Source organism: Ambystoma mexicanum, chromosome 1q (assembly GCF_040938575.1).
Source record: "Ambystoma mexicanum isolate Mex_15411 chromosome 1q, UKY_AmexF1_1, whole genome shotgun sequence".
Classification (NCBI taxonomy): domain Eukaryota; kingdom Metazoa; phylum Chordata; class Amphibia; order Caudata; family Ambystomatidae; genus Ambystoma; species Ambystoma mexicanum.
Genome location: NC_090922.1, coordinates 1,530,081,536 through 1,530,099,721, shown reverse-complemented (window position 1 = coordinate 1,530,099,721; position 18,186 = coordinate 1,530,081,536). Strand labels below are relative to the sequence as shown.

Below are 18,186 nucleotides of genomic sequence, written 5' to 3'. Positions count from 1 at the left end.
CAGAAGCTGAGCGAGGACGCAGAGGAGTGACATTGCAGCTGACGGCACATATGAGTGACCCTGCAGCTGAGTGGGGAGACAGAGGAGTGACACTGCAGCTGAACAAAGATGCAGATGAGTGACCCTGCAGCTGAGCGGGGACACAGAGGAGAGACCCTGCAGCTGATGACACATTTGAGTGACCCTGCAACTCAGCGGGGACACAGAGGAGTGACACTGCAGCTGAACAAGGATGCAGATGAGTGACCCTGCAGCTGAGCGGGGACACAGAGGAGTGACCCTGCAGCTGAGCGAGGATGCAGAGGAGTGACCCTGCAGCTAAAGGCACATGTGAGTGACCCTGCAGCTGAGCGAGGATACAGAGGAGTGGCCCTGCAGCTGAGCGAGGACACAGAGGAGTGGCCCTGCAGCTGAGAGAGGATGCAGAGGAGTGGCCGTGCAGCTGAGCGAGGATGCAGAGGAGTGGCCCTGCAGCTGAAGGCACAGAGGAGTGACCCTGCAGCTGAGCGAGGATGCAGAGGAGTGGTCCTGCAGCTGAAGGCACAGAGGAGTGACCCTGCAGCTGAGGGAGGATGATGAGGAGTGACCCTGCAGCTGAGCGAAGACGCAGAGGAGTGGCCCTGCAGCTGATCGGTGAAGCAGAGGAGTGACCCTGCAGCTGAGCGGGGACACAGAGGAGTGACCCTGCAGCTGAGTAAGGACGCAGAGGAGTGACACTGCAGCTGAAGGCATATATGAGTGACCCTTCAGCTGAGCGAGGACGCAGAGGAGTGACACTGCAGCTGAAGCAACATATCAGTGACCCTGCAGCTGAGCGAGGATGCAGTGGAGTGGCCCTGCAGCTGAAGGCACATATGAGGGACCCTGCAGCTGAGCGAGGACGCAAAGGAGGGCCCTGCAGCTGAGCGACCGTGCAGCTGAGCGAGGATGCAGAGGAGTGCCCCTGCAGCTGAGCGAGGCCACAGAGGAGTGACCCTGCAGCTAAAGGCACATGTGAGTGACCCTGCAGCTGAGCGAGGACGCAGAGGAGAGACCATGCAGCTGAGCGAGGACGCAGAGGAGTGACCCTGCAGCTGAAGGCACATATGAGTGACCCTTCAGCTGAGCGAGGACCCAGAGGAGTGACCCTGCAGCTGAAGGAACATATAAGTGACACTGCAGCTGAGCGAGGACGCAAAGGAGGGCCCTGCAGCTTAGCGGGAACACAGAGGAATGACCCTGCAGCTGAGTGGGGACACAGAGGCGTGACCCTGCAGCTGACCGGGAACACAGAGGAGTGGCCCTGCAGCTGAGCGAGGACACAGAGGAGTGACCCTGCAGCTGAGCGGGGACACAGAGGAGTGAACCTGCAGCTGAGCGAGGATGCAGAGGAGTGACCCTGCAGCTGAGCGAGGACACAGAGGAGTAACCCTGCAGCTGAGCCTGAACACAGAGGAGTGACCCTGCAGCTGAGCGAAGATGCAGTGGAGTGACCCTGCAGCTGAGCGAGGACACAGAGGAGTGACCCTGCAGCTGAAGGCACATGTGAGTGGCCCTGCAGCTGAGCGAGGACATAGAGGGGTGACCCTGCAGCTGAAGGCACATGTGAGTGACCCTGCAGCTGAGCGAGGACACAGAGGAGTGACACTGCAGCTGAGCGAGGACACAGAGGAGTGACCCTGCAGCTGAGCGGGGACACAGAGGAGTGGCCCTGCAGCTGAAGGCACATGTGAGTGACCCTTCAGCTGAGCGAGGACGCAGAGGAGTGACCCTGCAGCTTAAGGCACATATGAGTGACCCTGCAGCTGAGCGAGGAAGCAGAGGAGTGCCCCTGCAAATGAGTGAGGACACAGAGGAGTGACCCTGCAGCTGAACGAGGACACAGAAGAGTGACCCTGCAGCTGAAGGCACATGTGAGTGACCCTGCAGCTGAGCGAGGACACAGAGGAGTGACCCTGCAGCTGAGCGAGGACACAGAGGAGTGACCCTGCAGCTGAGCGGGGACACAGAGGAGTGGCCCTGCAGCTGAAGGCACATGTAAGTGACCCTTCAGCTGAGCGAGGACTCAGAGGAGTGCCCCTGCAGCTAAGCGAGGACACAGAGGAGTGCCCCTGCAGATGAGTGAGGACACAGAGGAGTGACCCTGCAGCTGAGCGAGGACACAGAGGAGTGACCCTGCAGCTGAAGGCTCGTGTGAGTGACACTGCAGCTGAGCGAGGACACAGAGGAGTGACCCTGCAGCTGAAGGCACATGTGAGTGACCCTGCAGCTGAGCGAGGACACAGAGGAGTGACCCTGCAGCTGAGCGGGGACACAGAGGAGTGACCCTGCAGCTGGAGGCACATGTGAGTGACTCTGCAGCTGAGCGAAGACGCAGATGAGTGACCCTGCAGCTGAAGGCACATGTGAGTGACCCTGCAGCTGAGCGAGGACGCAGAGGAGTGACACTGCCGGTAAGCGAGGACGCAGAGGAGTGGCGCTGAAGTCACAGAGGAGTGGCATCGTTGGGAGGGCACAGAGGAGCGACACGCACACACTGCAGCTAAGGATTCACACAGGTAAGTGGCACTAACACGGGTAACGACTCAGAGGAGTGACACTGTATCTGATGTCAGAACTAATTTCTAATGGAGGTCATTTAAAAAAGAGGCGCTTCCTTTCTGTCTTCTGGGCTTCCCATAGCGGCGGAGAGGCGCGGGTGCAGCAGGGTGCGGAGAGCAGGGGCACTGCTGGAGCAGCTGCAGGACAGGAGCGGGGGCACTGCCATCCAGAGACCACAGCTGGACCCACAGCACAGGTGCAGGAGCTGCAGGAGCGGGGGCACTGCCATCCAGAGCCCACAGCTGGACCCACAGCACAGGGGAAGGAGCTGCAGGAGCGGGGGCACTGCCATCCAGAGCCCACAGCTGGGCCCACAGCACAGGGGAAGGAGCTGCAGGAGCGGGGGCACTGCCATCCAGAGCCCCCAGCTGCACCCACAGCACAGGTGCAGGAGCTGCAGGACAAGAGCGGCGGCACCGCCATCCAGAGACCCCGCTGTACCCACAGCACAGGGGCAGGAGCTGCAGGAGACGAGCGGAGGCGCTGCCATCCAGAGCCCCCCAGCTGGACGCACAGCACGGGGGCAGGCGCTTCAGGAGACGAGCGGGGGCACTGCCACCCAGAGCCCCCAGCTAGACGCACAGCACAGGGCCATTAGCTGCATGAGCAGGGGCCCTGCCACCCAAAGCTCCCCACTGTACCCACAGCACAGGGGCAGGAGCTGCAGGAGCGGGGGCACAGCCACCCAGAGCCCCCAGCCGGACACACAGCACAGGGGCAGGAGCTGCAGGAGACGAGCGGAGGCGCTGCCATCCAGAGCCCCCCAGCTGGACGCACAGCACGGGGGCAGGCGCTTCAGGAGACGAGCGGGGGCACTGCCACCCAGAGCCCCCAGCTAGACGCACAGCACAGGGCCAGTAGCTGCATGAGCAGGGGCCCTGCCACCCAAAGCTCCCCACTGTACCCATAGCACAGGGGCAGGAGCTGCAGGAGCTGCAGGGGCACTGCCACCCAGAGCCCCCAGCCGGACACACAGCACAGGGGCAGGAGCTGCAGGAGACGAGCAGGGGCACTGCCACCCAGAGCTCCCCGCTGTACCCACAGCACAGGTGCAGGAGCTGCAGGAGCGGGGGCACTGCCATCCAGAGCCCCCAGCTGGACACACAGCACAGGGGCAGGAGCTGCAGGGGCACTGCCACCCAGAGCCCCAAGCCGGACACACAGCACAGGGGCAGGAGCTGCAGGAGCGGGGGCACTGCCATCCAGAGCCCCCAGCTGGACACACAGCACAGGGGCAGGAGCTGCAGGGGCACTGCCACACAGAGCCCCCAGCTGGACACACAGCACAGGGGCAGGAGCTGCAGGAGCGGGGGCACCACCATCCAGAGCCCCCAGCTGGACACACAGCACAGTGGCAGGAGCTGCAGGGGCACTGCCACACAGAGCCCCCAGCTGGACACACAGCACAGGGACAGGAGCTGCAGGAGCGGGGGCACCACCATCCAGAGCCCCCAGCTGGACACACAGCACAGGGGCAGGAGCTGCAGGAGACGAGCGGGGGCACTGCCACCCAGAGCCCACAGCTGGACCCACAGCACAGGGGAAGGAGCTGCAGGAGCGGGGGCACTGCCATCCAGAGCCCACAGCTGGACCCACAGCACAGGTGCTGGAGCTGCAGGAGCGGGGGCACTGCCAGCCAGAGCCCCCAGCTGGACACACAGCACAGGGGCAGGAGCTGCAGGGGCACTGCCACCCAGAGCCCCAAGCCGGACACACAGCACAGGGGCAGGAGCTGCAGGAGCGGGGGCACTGCCATCCAGAGCCCCCAGCTGGACACACAGCACAGGGGCAGGAGCTGCAGGGGCACTGCCACACAGAGCCCCAAGCTGGACACACAGCACAGGGGCAGGAGCTGCAGGGGCACTGCCACACAGCCGGACACACAGCACAGAGACAGGAGCTGCAGGAGACGAGCGGGGGCACTGCCACCCAGAGCCCACAGCTGGACCCACAGCACAGGGGAAGGAGCTGCAGGAGCGGGGGCACTGCCATCCAGAGCCCACAGCTGGACCCACAGCACAGGGGGAAGGAGCTGCTGGAGCGGGGGCACTGCCATCCAGAGCCCACAGCTGGACCCACAGCACAGGTGCTGGAGCTGCAGGAGCGGGGGCACTACCAGCCAGAGCCCCCAGCTGGACACACAGCTCAGGAGCTGCAGGGGCACTGCCACCCAGAGCCCTAGCCGGACACACAGCACAGGGGCAGGAGCTGCAGGAGACGAGCGGGGGCACTGCCACCCAGAGCTCCCCGCTGTACCCACAGAACAGGTGCAGGAGCTGCAGGAGCGGGGGCACTGCCACCCAGAGCACCCCAACTGGACACACAGCACAGTGGCAGGCGCGGGGGCACTGCCACCTAGAGCCCCCCGCTGTACCCACAGCACAGGGGCAGGAGCTGCAGGAGACGAGCGGGGCGCTGCCATCCAGAGCTCCCCCCTCCCCCCAGCTGGACGCACAGCACATGAGTAGGAGCGGGGGCACTGCTCCCCAGAGCACCCCAGCTGTACCCGCAGCACAAGAACGGGGGCACTGCCATCCAGACCCACAGCACAGGGGCAGGAGCTAGGAGACACGCCGAGTCTACGAGCACAGAGTTTAGAAGAGGGCACCTCCGCCAGGGGGCATCAGTAGTTCCAGGGCTTGTACCATCAGCTCCGGGGCTGGGCATCGCTGCAAGCAGCGACTCTCATTGTTCTAGAAGAGGGTCGGGGGCACGGCTCTCGGGATACTGCACCTGTACCGTCACACGGACCTGGTCCTACAGGGCTGGCCAGTGCCATCTGCCAGCCCGCAACTCTACCAGGGGAAGCTATCACGAGCCACACTGAAAGGCCACCACGAGTCTGTTGCCACCCTAGTCCAGGGTCCACGGCGCGGGAGTGGGGGCGCCTGTCTGAAGTTGTCCCAGCAGTGCCATCAACGACTCTGGGGATGCAGGACCGGTGAACTGCCCCATCCTTGCAGTGTGTCCTACTCTGCTCACCCTCCACTCCTCGTGCAGGGTGACTGGACCTGGGACGCTGATAACCTGCTGAGGAGCCACCCCCTGCGTGCATGGCAGTGTTCGCCCACCCCTCGTGCAGTGTGACTGGACCTGGAACACTGCTAACCTGCTGAAGAGCCACCTTCTGCACCCATAGCAGTGCTCGCCCACCCCTCGTGCAGTGTGACTGGACCTGGGACGCTGATAACCTGCTGAAGAGAAACCCTCTGCACCCAGAGCAGTGCTCGCCCACCCCTCGTGCAGTGTGACTGGATCTGGCTGGGACGCTGCTAACCTGCTGAAGAGAAACCCTCTGCACCCAGAGCAGTGCTCGCCCACCCCTCGTGCAGTGTGACTGGATCTGGCTGGGACGCTGCTAACCTGCTGAAGAGACACCCTCTGCATCCACAGCAGTGCTCACTCAACGCTCGTGCAGTGTGACTGGACCTGGGACACTGATAACCTGCTGAGGAGCCACCCCCTGCGTGCATGGCAGTGCTCGCCCACCCCTCGTGCAGTGTAACTGGACCTGGAACACTGCTAACCTGCTGAGGAGCCACCCCCTGCGTGCATGGCAGTGCTCGCCCACCCCTCGTGCAGTGTGACTGGACCTGGAACACTGCTAACCTGCTGAAGAGCCACCTTCTGCACCCATAGCAGTGCTCGCCCACCCCTCGTGCAGTGTGACTGGACCTGGGACGCTGCTAACCTGCTGAAGAGTCACCCTCTGCACCCAGAGCAGTGCTCACCCACCCCTCATGCAGTGTGACTGGACCTGGGACACTGATAACCTGCTGAATAGCCACCCTCCACCCCTCGTTCGGTGTGACTGGACCTGGGACACTGCTAACTCAAGTGCCCGCTTCTGTTCTCCCCGTCCCTGCAGTGCTAGCATCGCGCTGGGGCACTCTGCTGAGGGGCCACTCCCCCGCCTACCCTTAGCAGAGCCCCTCCCCGTGGAGTGGGGATGCTGCGGGTGTGTCCTTTGCCCAGGACTTCCCCTAACACCTCTTCAGTGCTTCTAAGCGCTACTTGCCCTCAGAGCTCGGGCGCCCGTGGAGCGGAGAGCTGCCCGCCTGCCTGAGGCCTGAGGCTAGGGCAGCGCCCTCCCCCACCCTCCCCCTCCGCCCCCAGGATGCTCCAGGGCTCCCAGCTCCTGAACGCCAGCGCCTGGGAGCTGCCCTCCCCGTCGGAGGCCAGTAACACGTCGGTGCCCGCGCTGAGCCTGCGCTCCAGCCAGGTGGCCACCTCGGCCACCATGTTCTCGGTGGGGGTGGTGGGCAACCTGATCGCCATCGCGGTGCTGCGCACCTCCAAGCGGGAGCAGCGGGAGAGCAGCTTCTACACGCTGATCTGCGGCCTGGCCCTGACGGACCTGCTGGGCACCTGCTGCACCAGCCCGGTGGTCATCGCCACCTACCTGGGGCGCCGCTGGCCGGGCGGCGCCGCGCTCTGCCACTTCTTCTCCTTCTGCCTGCTCTTCTTCGGCGCGGCGGGCACCTGCATCCTGTGCGCCATGGCCCTGGAGCGCTACCTGGCCATCAGCCATGCCTACTTCTACTCCCGCCACGCGGGCCGCGGCCTGGCCAGGGCGGCGCTGCTGGGCGCCTACCTGGGCAGCCTGCTGCTCTGCGCCATGCCCAGCTTCGGCCTGGGCAGGCACGTGCGCCACTTCCCGGGCACCTGGTGCTTCCTGGACTGGCGGGCCACCGACCCGCTGGCGGCCGCCTACTCCTACCTCTACGGGGGCGTCCTGCTGCTGCTCATCGCCATCACCCTGCTCTGCAACCTGGCCGTCTGCGCCTCCCTGGTGCGCATGAGCCAGCGGGCCCGGCTGGCGCGCGCCGAGGTGGCGGGCCCCGGGGCCCCCAGGGCCAGCCGCCGCTTCCCGCGCCTGCCCTCGCCCGCCTCGGCCGCCGAGATCCAGATGTTCTGGCTCCTGATCCTGATGACCGCCGTCTTCCTGATCTGCTCCATCCCGCTGGTGGTGAGTGGCCTGCGTCCTAGCCAGTCCCGCGCCCCATCACACATCCTCCCTCTGCCCCGAGGAACCTTCTCCTCTATAGCCAGTCCCCCTTCACACACCCGAGAACCATGCTGCGCCTCACACTTCCTCCCTCTGCTCCGAGGAACCTTCTCCTCCTCTATAGCCAGTCACCCTTCATACACACGAGAACCATGCTGCCCCTCACACTTCCTCCCTCTGCTCCGAGGAACCTTCTCCTCCTCTATAGCCAGTCACCTTTCACTAACCCGAGAACCATGCTGACCCTCACACTTCCTCCCTCTACTCCAAGGAACCTTCTGCTCCTCTATAGCCAGTCACCCTTCATACACATGAGAACCATGCTGCCCCTCACACTTCCTCCCTCTGCTCCGAGGAACCTTCTCCTCCTCTATAGCCAGTCACCCTTCATACACACGAGAACCATGCTGCCCCTCACACTTCCTCCCTCTGCTCCGAGGAACCTTCTCCTCCTCTATAGCCAGTCACCTTTCAATAACCCGAGAACCATGCTGCCCCTCACGCTTCCTCCCTCTGCTCCAAGGAACCTTCTCCTCCTCTATAGCCAGTCACCCTTCATACACATGAGAACCATGCTGCCCCTCATGCTCCCTCCCTCTGCTCTGAGTAACCTTCTCCTCCTCTATAGCCAGTCACCTTTCACTAACCCGAGAACCATGCTGACCCTCACACTTCCTCCCTCTGCTCCGAGGAACCTTCTGCTCTATAGCCTGGCACCCCTCTACACACCCAAGAACCACGCTGCCCCTCACACTTCCTCCCTCTGCTCTGAGGAACCTTCTCCTCCTCTATAGCCAGTCACTTTTCACACACCCGAGAACCATGCTGCCCCTCACACTTCCTCCCTCTGCTCCGAGGAACCTTCTCCTCCTCTATAGCCAGTCACCCCTCTACACATCTGAGAACCATGCTGCCCCTCACACTTCCTCCCTCTGCTCCGACGAACCTTCTCCTCCTCTATAGCCAGTCACCCCTTCACACACCCGAGAACCATGCTGCCCCTCACACTTCCTCCCTCTGCTCCGACGAACCTTCTCCTCCTCTATAGCCAGTCACCCCTTCACACACCCGAGAACCATGCTGCCCCACACACTTCCTCCCTCTGCTCCGAGGAACCTTCTCCTCCTCTATAGCCAGTCACCCCTCTACACATCTGAGAACCATGCTGCCCCTCACACTTCCCCCCTCTACTCCGAGGAACCTTCTGCTCCTCTATAGCCAGTCAACCCTACACACCCGAGAACCATGCTGCCCCTCACACTTCCTCCCTCTGCTCTGTGGAACCTTCTCCTCCTCTATAGCCAGTCACCCTTGACACACACGAGAACCATGCTGCCCCTCACACTTCCTCCCTCTGCTCCGAGGAACCTTCTGCTCTATAGCCTGGCACCCCTCTACACACCCAAGAACCACGCTGCCCCTCACACTTCCTCCCTCTGCTCCGAGGAACCTTCTCTTCCTCTATAGCCAGTCACCTTTCACTAACCCGAGAACCATGCTGACCCTCACACTTCCCCCCTCTACTCCGAGAAACCGTCTCCTCCTCTATAGCCAGTCATCTCTTCACACACCGAGAACCATGCTGCCCCTCACACTCCCCCCTTTACTCCGAGAAACCGTCTCCTCCTCTATAGCCAGTCACCCCTTCACACACCAGAGAACCACGCGGCCCCTCACACTTCCTCCCTCTGCTCTGTGGAACCTTCTCCTCCTCTATAGCCAGTCACCCTTCATACACACGAGAACCATGCTGCCCCTCACGCTTCCTCCCTCTGCTCCGAGGAACCTTCTCCTCCTCTATAGCCAGTCACCCCTCCACACACCGAGAACCATGCTGCCCCTCACACTTCCTCCCTCTGCTCCGAGGTACCTTCTCCTCCTGTATAGCCAGTCACCTTCCACACACCCGAGAACCATGCTGCGCCTCACACTTCCTCCCTCTGCTCCGAGGAACCTTCTGCTCTATAGCCTGGCACCCCTCTACACACCCAAGAACCACTCTGCCCCTCACACTTCCTCCCTCTGCTCTGAGGAACCTTCTCCTCCTCTATAGCCAGTCACTTTTCACACACCCGAGAACCATGCTGCCCCTCACACTTCCTCCCTCTGCTCCGATGAACCTTCTCCTCCTCTATAGCCAGTCACCCCTCTACACATCTGAGAACCATGCTGCCCCTCACACTTCCTCCCTCTGCTCCGACAAACCTTCTCCTCCTCTATAGCCAGTCACCCCTTCACACACCCGAGAACCATGCTGCCCCACACACTTCCTCCCTCTGCTCCGAGGAACCTTCTCCTCCTCTATAGCCAGTCACCCTTCATACACACGAGAACCATGCTGCCCCTCACACTTCCTCCCTCTGCTCCGAGGAACCTTCTCCTCCTCTATAGCCAGTCACCTTTCACTAACCCGAGAACCATGCTGACCCTCACACTTCCTCCCTCTACTCCGAGGAACCTTCTGCTCCTCTATAGCCAGTCACCTTTCACTAACCCGAGAACCATGCTGACCCTCACACTTCCTCCCTCTGCTCCGAGGAACCTTCTGCTCTATAGCCTGGCACCCCTCTACACACCTGAGAACCACGCTGCCCCTCACACTTCCTCCCTCTGCTCCGAGGAACCTTCTCCTCCTCTATAGCCAGTCACTTTTCACACACCCGAGAACCATGCTGCCCCTCACACTTCCTCCCTCTGCTCCGAGGAACCTTCTCCTCGTCTATAGCCAGTCACTTTTCACACACCCGAGAACCATGCTGCCCCTCACACTTCCTCCCTCTGCCCCAAGGAACCTTCTCCTCCTCTATAGCCAGTCACCCCTCTACACATCGGAGAACCATGCTGCCCCTCACACTTTCTCCCTCTGCTCCGACGAACCTTCTCCTCCTCTATAGCCAGTCACCCCTTCACACACCCGAGAACCATGCTGCCCCTCACACTTCCTCCCTCTGCTCTGTGGAACCTTCCCCTCCTCTATAGCCAGTCACCCTTGACACACACGAGAACCATGCTGCCCCTCACACTTCCTCCCTCTGCTCCGAGGAACCTTCTCCTCCTCTATAGCCAGTCACCTTTCACTAACCCGAGAACCATGCTGACCCTCACACTTCCTCCCTCTGCTCCGAGGAACCTTCTCCTCCTCTATAGCCAGTCAACTTTCACTAACCCGAGAACCATGCTGACCCTCACACTTCCTCCCTCTACTCCGAGGAACCTTCTGCTCCTCTATAGCCAGTCACCCATACACACCCGAGAACCATGCTGCCCCTCACAATTCCTCTCTCTGCTACAAGGAACCTTCTCTGTAGCCTGGCACCCATCCACACACCCGAGAACCACGCTGCCTCTCACACTTCCTCCCTCTGCCCCGAGGAACCTTCTCCTCCTCTATAGCCAGTCACCCTTCATACACACGAGAACCACGCTGCCCCTCACACTTCCTCCCTCTGCTCTGAGGAACCTTCTCCTCCTATATAGCCAGTCGCATTTCACACACCTGAGAACCATGCTGCCCCTCACACTTCCTCCCTCTGCTCCGAGGAACCTTCTCCTCCTCTATAGCCAGTCACCCCTTCACACACCCGAGAACCATGCTGCCCCTCAGACTTCCCCCCTCTGCTCCGAGGAACCTTCTCCTCCTCTATAGCCAGTCACCCCTTCACACACCCGAGAACCATGCTGCCCCTCACACTTCCTCCCTCTGCTCTGTGGAACCTTCTCCTCCTCTATAGCCAGTCACCCTTCATACACACGAGAACCACGCTGCCCCTCACACTTCCTCCCTCTGCTCCGAGGAACCTTCTCCTCCTCTATAGCCAGTCACCTCCTCACACATCTGAGAACCATGCTGCCCCTCAGACTTCCCCCCTCTGCTCCGAGGAACCTTCTCCTCCTCTATAGCCAGTCACCCCTTCACACACCCGAGAACCATGCTGCCCCTCACACTTCCTCCCTCTGCTCCGACGAACCTTCTCCTCCTCTATAGCCAGTCACCCCTTCACACACCCGAGAACCATGCTGCCCCTCAGACTTCCCCCCTCTGCTCCGAGGAACCTTCTCCTCCTCTATAGCCAGTCATCCCTTCTCACATCCTGAGTGCCATGCTGCCCCTGAAAGCCATTCATGTCATCACTGTTCATCTCTCTACACTGATAAACCATTGGCCTCTGAAAGCCAGTCACCCCTTCTCACATCCTGAATTTATCACGAGTAGCCTGCTGCGCCTCTGACGCCATTCACACCACCTTAGTCGCTCCATCTGCTCTGAGAAACATGTTGCCCCGGTGTAGCCAGTCACCTCATTCCCTCTCCTGCCGGTACAATGACTAGGTCGCTGACCCTGGAAGCCATTCACTTCATTACATGTCTTCTTCCTGCGCCCTGCTTAAGCCATTCACTCTGTTAAGCGTCATCCTTCCGCTAAGTGCAGGGCTGGAAATGGAAACAATGTAAGGGGGATCCCACAAGGGGTAGTGTGTGGGTGGAGTTTGGAGGAGGGGTGGAGTCCCAAGGGTACGGGGCTCGCGGTTGAACTCCACACAAAGGAAATGTTCAAAATAGTTTTAAAATGGGGCAATTTCTTTCATGCTGCTTCTTTCCAAACTCCACACTGTACACCAATTCCACTTTAAATCACTTGCATGGCAGTGGTGCTCCCAAAATACTGCTGAGGATGCAGTGATGTTTAGTACATTAAGGGATCTGTAGACACGCACTACAGTAGAAGGTTACCAGGGTAGCTCAGCAGGTTGAGGGACTGTTGCTGAGATGTTATATATTAAAAACGTGTTTTAAATCCTGACTTTTTACCATTGATTTTACAAAACTCACGCTATAAAATGTGTTTGGCCAGAGCATGGGTTGGGCTCGTAGCTCACTTATATTCAGGGCGCAGGTGGTGGTATTTCTACCCTGTTGTGAAAATGAAAAGGTGTCACGCAGGAACCCACAGATTCATTTCCTAATAACTGCGATCAGCACAACAGAAGCCTGTATTTGTGATTAAGCAGTTTGACAAGCATATAACATCTTCATAAATATAACCAGTGATAAAACACAGAGGTGGGGGCACAAAAGTTACATAGTCCGACAAAAAAAGAAACACATTTCAAAGAATACTAGTGAACTAGTGAAGTCAAGTTTAAGCAGCATTTTTGAGTTTGGAAATTACTTTCATTCCCTATGAAGGTGTAAGAGGCGCATTTGGGAAACAATAGTGTGCCCCGCATGTAGAAGGCTGCTATTAACAGTGAAGGCCCCCGCCCAGTGATGGGTATTAGGTCAAATGACCTTTTTAAAAAAAACACTATAAAAAACGATTTGAAAGACCACTCGGTGAATGTCTTTTTTACGCTTTTTGCAAGCCGCCTAAAATCAGTCGGAAAAATCAGTCTTTTTGTTAGGCGACCTACGGAAAGCGAAATGATCACAGAGAACCAGCGATAGTCACGGCCCATCGATTCCCGCGGGGTCCCTTTCAGCCTGAAGAAAGAATGAGTGCCTAGAAACCAGCGACGGGAGCGGACAGCGCAGATTAGATCACGGAGCCCCCGGCTTCTTTCGGCGAAGCTGGCAGCTCGGTCAGCCCTGTCAGGGCTGAGGCAGGCCAGTCCGAGATCCGGGGAGACATCTGATGCCGGATCTGGGACCCGGCAAGAGCGGGCACGTTGACCAACGCTGCCTGTATACACTGCACTTCACGCGCCTCTCCCGAGCAGTCCTAATTATACCACCCTACACCGCACTCCCTGCCGAGGCGATGGGAATGTAAGTGCTTAAATGATAGATGGACGTATTACTGTGATTAAAAGCAGGCTAGTGTGCGGCTGCCAGGGCTGTGCCTGCTCTGCTGTGCTTCCATAAGCAGCACGTTGAGAAAGCGCTTAGAAGCCCCCGGAAAGTGGCTACTGCACGATGGTGGCCATCCAACCATCCAACCTCTCTCCGTGGCCCTCACCACGTCTTGTGGCATCTAGAGCCCTTCCCTCGGATCAGTGATGGCGGCTGAAGAGTATTATCCCACCCTACTGTCGTAGTGGCTTTGGACCAAACTCTACACTTTGAAAATGTGAGGCAGCCACGTCAGAGGCCCTTCTCTCGCAAAACTACCTGACTCTGTTGGCAGGAAGGTGCAATATACACGTTTAGTGCATTAAAACAGCGATAATTGACCGTATTTCAAGGCTCATGAACCCCTTAGTCCCAAACAGAAATATGTCTGTCCGATTTCTAGAAAATAGGCGCAATGAGCCTGGCACTATATATATATATATATATATATATATATATATATATATAGGAAAATACACTCGAGCCAAGTCACACATTCCACAACACCACTTACTAGCAGTTGCTGGAAGTTCGCCTCCAGTTCTGAGCCACAACCGCAAGGCATTGTGGGTATGCAAATTATCCCAAATGCAAACCCTTTTCTCCAGGAAACTGTCTTTGCCTAAGAGGGCAGTGCGACTTTATAGATAGCTTAATCAGCCCTAAACAGACACTTGCAAGGCTGTCAGGACAAATACAAAGCTGGTTTCACCCTTCCTAAGGATCATCCGTGCAGTATAGTCCTGACAGCCTTGCTTGTGGTTTGAGCATTCAGCCACGTTTTCACAACACCTAACTTTCTTGTTCTTTTCTGGAAGATTGCTTACTGTGCCCCTCCCCAGGGTATTGGCCTGCTGAAGGAAGGTAAGAGGAAGGGAAAAGGCTCCTCAATGACTACAGAAAGGTGACCTCATTTTGCATTTTACTTTCCTGAGTGTCTTCAAGTCACTCCAGGATGCGGAACTAAAGCCATAATCACACGTTTTTGGCTCAACGTGTTTCAATAATAATTTATACTTTGTCAGGTTGTGGTACGATGTGATTTGTGTACTTTAAAGACATCTTTATAAAGTAGATTAAAATGTAATCAGGGAAATCTTTCGACATGCCACTGCCAACCAGAAGTGGGAGGGCATGGGATCAAGGGCCTGCATTGCAAACAAGGTTCAAATCCCATCTTCACACTTAACCAAAGTGTGTCATTACACGTCTAGAGGGGATTCTGGTCCTATTGCTTCAAAGGCTATAGTGTAGCAGTGACACAAGCATAGGTTGCTGAGACCAAAGGTTAGGCTGTTTGAACAGAGAACATAATGTCTTTGTGAGATCGCATTCACCATACAATTAAATATGCATAGTCTACAAACCTGTGGGGCGCCGGGGCGTCTGTTCCCGGGTGCTGTTGTCAATTGTTGAGCGGAGTTTCTGCAATAACTGCCAGGCTATTATGCTAGTCTACGCAAATAGGACGAGCGTACTTGTCCTTGGCACTTAAGGGGTTAAAGGGATTTAAAACATATGCATTGCCTTTTCTTTCTGAAGGGGCGACGGGCGCTAGTTTCACCCTTAATTGACAGCAAAAATAGATTATGCAGCAACAATGGAAAAAGTTTCAGCAACAAAATGTAAGAAAATGCACTTTAGACCATGACTATGTGAGTGAAATAATGACCAGGAGTAGAAACGCAGCATTCTCGTTCTCTGCTTTCCTGTCTCTACTAATCCCCTCGCATTACTTTCCTTGCCAGTTACTAAAACCTCCTTTTGTAGGTATTTCAATGGGTTTTTTAATGTAGGGGAGGGGCTGCAGTGGGGTGGGGGCGCGTATTAGAGCACTGCATTGCCTAGAAACTGCCCTGACTCCCCCGAGCAAAGAGGCGAGGGCCGCTGGGGGCAGCTCAGGGCTGTTGCCCCGTCGTTTCTCTGGGGATGAGGGCACACGGGGCAACTCAGAAGCAAGTGTGTGAAGCAGGAGCAGAAACAGAGGAACTCGTTGCAGAGAAGCTGCAAATCTTCAATTTGGCAAAGTTCCGTCTCATGTTTCTTATGGGGAGGATAGCTCAGGGGCAACGTGCTCGCCCTGGAAGCCACAGGTTCGATCCCCGGGTCCGTGCGCGTTATAAATAACCAATTACAATTATAAAAAAGAACTCTTCTAGCCTAGCTGTGTGCGGCCATAGGAAAGAGCGCTGTGACGTCGGATTTAATGCCATGAATTTACCAGTCAGGCACAGACTTTGACCCAAGGCCCCTGGGCTCCGGATTCCCGAGCTACTGAAAAGGCTGTGCACAGTATTGAAGTGGATGGAACCAGGTTTCTAATGATGCGTTGAAAGACAGAATCCTTTAGAAATCGAATTCCCCTTTAAAGTGAATTGCACAATCTCTCCAGTGTGTGGGCGAAGCCAGCACCGGGCAGTAGCCGGGCCGGAGGGGGGTCTCGTGGGTCCGGAAGCAGGATGCGTGCACTTAAGAGAGTCCACAGTCAGACTGCACCACCTGCCCAGTGTGTGCACCAGACTGATATGCACATGGGTATTTCTCCTCTCTGAGGGTGCATTGAGCTCAAATGTGGCTGTACTCCCTCGGAGTGGCACACGTCCCATAGACCATGTTATTTAAACCCGGTTCATTCTCAATAGAGGGCTTCCGCCCTCATATACCTTTCAGATGTGACTTTCTAAGGCATCCATCCAAGGGCAAAAGACTCTCAGCACCACTGATGGTACAAGTTGGGAACCGATGCAATTCCTTTTGTTGCACAATCAAAAGTTAAGGTTGTGGCTGTTGTATGTAAACAGAAGCCTCGACTATCCCCACAATGCTATCATATGCCTATACAGTCAACATAGGTGAGGTCATATGTTAATTTAGTTCGTATGTGGCCATACTGGCCTACATTGGTGCAGCCCATCACTGACCTACATAAATATATCCTGGATTGACATGTTTTGAAGATGTCCAGACTGGGCAAACCAATGTAGGTTAGTATGGCCGTGAAAAAACCTTTCTTACTGTGGCATGGTATTTTTTATTGCTTTCCAGGGTAAAGCCAGCAGGATGATTGTTCTTACGTTGCTATAGGGACCTACATTGGTGCAGACAGTCTTTATGGAGTTTTTGCTGTGGCTTGGCATTCCTTACCAGCATAAAGGAAAGGGCAGCATACATGGCCGCACTGGCCTACATTGGTGCAGCCTGTCTGTACATATTTTCTTATGATAGTATGGCCAGTTTTACTGGCATCAAGCTTAAAGATAACGTGATGTGTGTTTTTCTGTGGCCATACTGGCCTATATTTGTGCCACCAGCCTGGGCACGTGTTTTGCCATGGCATTTTTTACTGGAAAGCCTGATAGGACTCTGGCCCAATGTGTAATATTCACACTAGGAGAGTGAGATGATAATCTGAGGGGTGACACAAGCAATGAAGAAGATTTATCTGCAAGATATGAGACTGAGCACTCTGCTTTCAGGTGTGAAACTCCAACACAATGATTAAGAACGTTTTGGTAGTGGTGTATGAGGAGTGAGGAGTGAGCTTATATCTACTGAGTGTGAATGTGCTCCCAAATGTAAGACTCACACTCAAACATCAGCACAAACCATCCTTTATTCATTATAGAACGGGAGGGAGAAGAGGACAGAGGAAAATGAGAAGAGGAAAGTGGAACAGGAGAAGAGGACAGGGGAAAAGGAGAAGAGGACAGGGGAAAAGGAGAAGAGGACAGGGGAACAGGAGAAGAGGACAGGGGAAAAGGAGAAGAGGACAGGGGAACAGGAGAAGAGGACAGAGGAACAGGAGAAGAGGACAGAGGAAAAGGAGAAGAGCACAGAGGGAAAGGACTTGGAGAAAGATGACATTGATTAATAGACTGTCACTGCCCAGCGGTTGCCACGCTTGATGGCTCCCTAAATTATATCAGCAAAGTGGCTTAGCTTCACCACTTTATGGCTTCCACACAGAGCGGGTGCTGCTGAGTCAACAGAGAAGATGCTGTGTCTGCTGGGTGCAGAACTGATGGGGAGGCATTACACGCAGAGATATTAACTGATGGGCAAGTCTTTAGCCTCAGAGTAGCAGCTGCACAGGGGGTTCCATGCACAGCAAACAATGGGCATAGCGGGGAGAACAGGCCCTCTGTTCAAGAATACTGTGTAATCATCGGTCAGGCCTTTTGTGGCACAGCAGTGTGTGGGCACAGCATTACATTCATTGTGTTGGCGGGGAGACATGCGTGTGGCACAGTAGCCAGCAGGGTTGCCAGGTGTGGCACAGTAGACAGCGGGCATGCCAGGTGTGGCACAGTAGCCAGCGGGCATGCCAGGTGTGGCACAGTAGCCAGCAGGGCTGCCAGGTGTGGCACAGTAGCCAGCTGACATGCCACTTCTGGTACAGTAGCCAGCAGGGCTGCCAGGTGTGGCACAGTAGCCAGCAGGCATGCCAGGTGTGGCACAGTAGCCAGCAGGGCTGCCAGGTGTGGCACAGTAGCCAGCTGGCATGCCACTTCTGGTACAGTAGCCAGCTGCCATGCCACTTCTGGTACAGTAGCCAGCAGGGCTGCCAGGAGTGGCACAGTAGCCAGCAGGCCTGCCGGGTGTGGCACAGTAGCCAGCAGGCCTGCCACGTCTGGCACAGTATCCAGCAGGCCTGGCAGGTGTGGCACAGTAGCCAGCAGGCCTGCCATGTCTGGCACAGTAGCCAGCAGGCATGCCGGGTGTGGCACAGTAGCCAGCAGGCCTGGCAGGTGTGGCACAGTAGCCAGCAG

General features: G+C 57.1%; 1 protein-coding gene across 1 annotated transcript in view; it reads left to right on the top strand.

Annotated features, from left to right (window-relative positions):
• The first annotated feature begins 5,211 nt into the window (after positions 1 to 5,211).
• LOC138551023 (prostaglandin E2 receptor EP4 subtype-like) overlaps positions 5,212 to 18,186 on the top strand; it is a 35,132-nt gene continuing 22,157 nt past the window's right edge. The window contains exon 1 of the mRNA XM_069642456.1: positions 5,212 to 7,549. Coding sequence (XP_069498557.1) covers positions 6,698 to 7,549 — 852 coding nt within the window. The 5' untranslated portion in view covers positions 5,212 to 6,697. The remainder of the gene's footprint in view (positions 7,550 to 18,186) is intronic.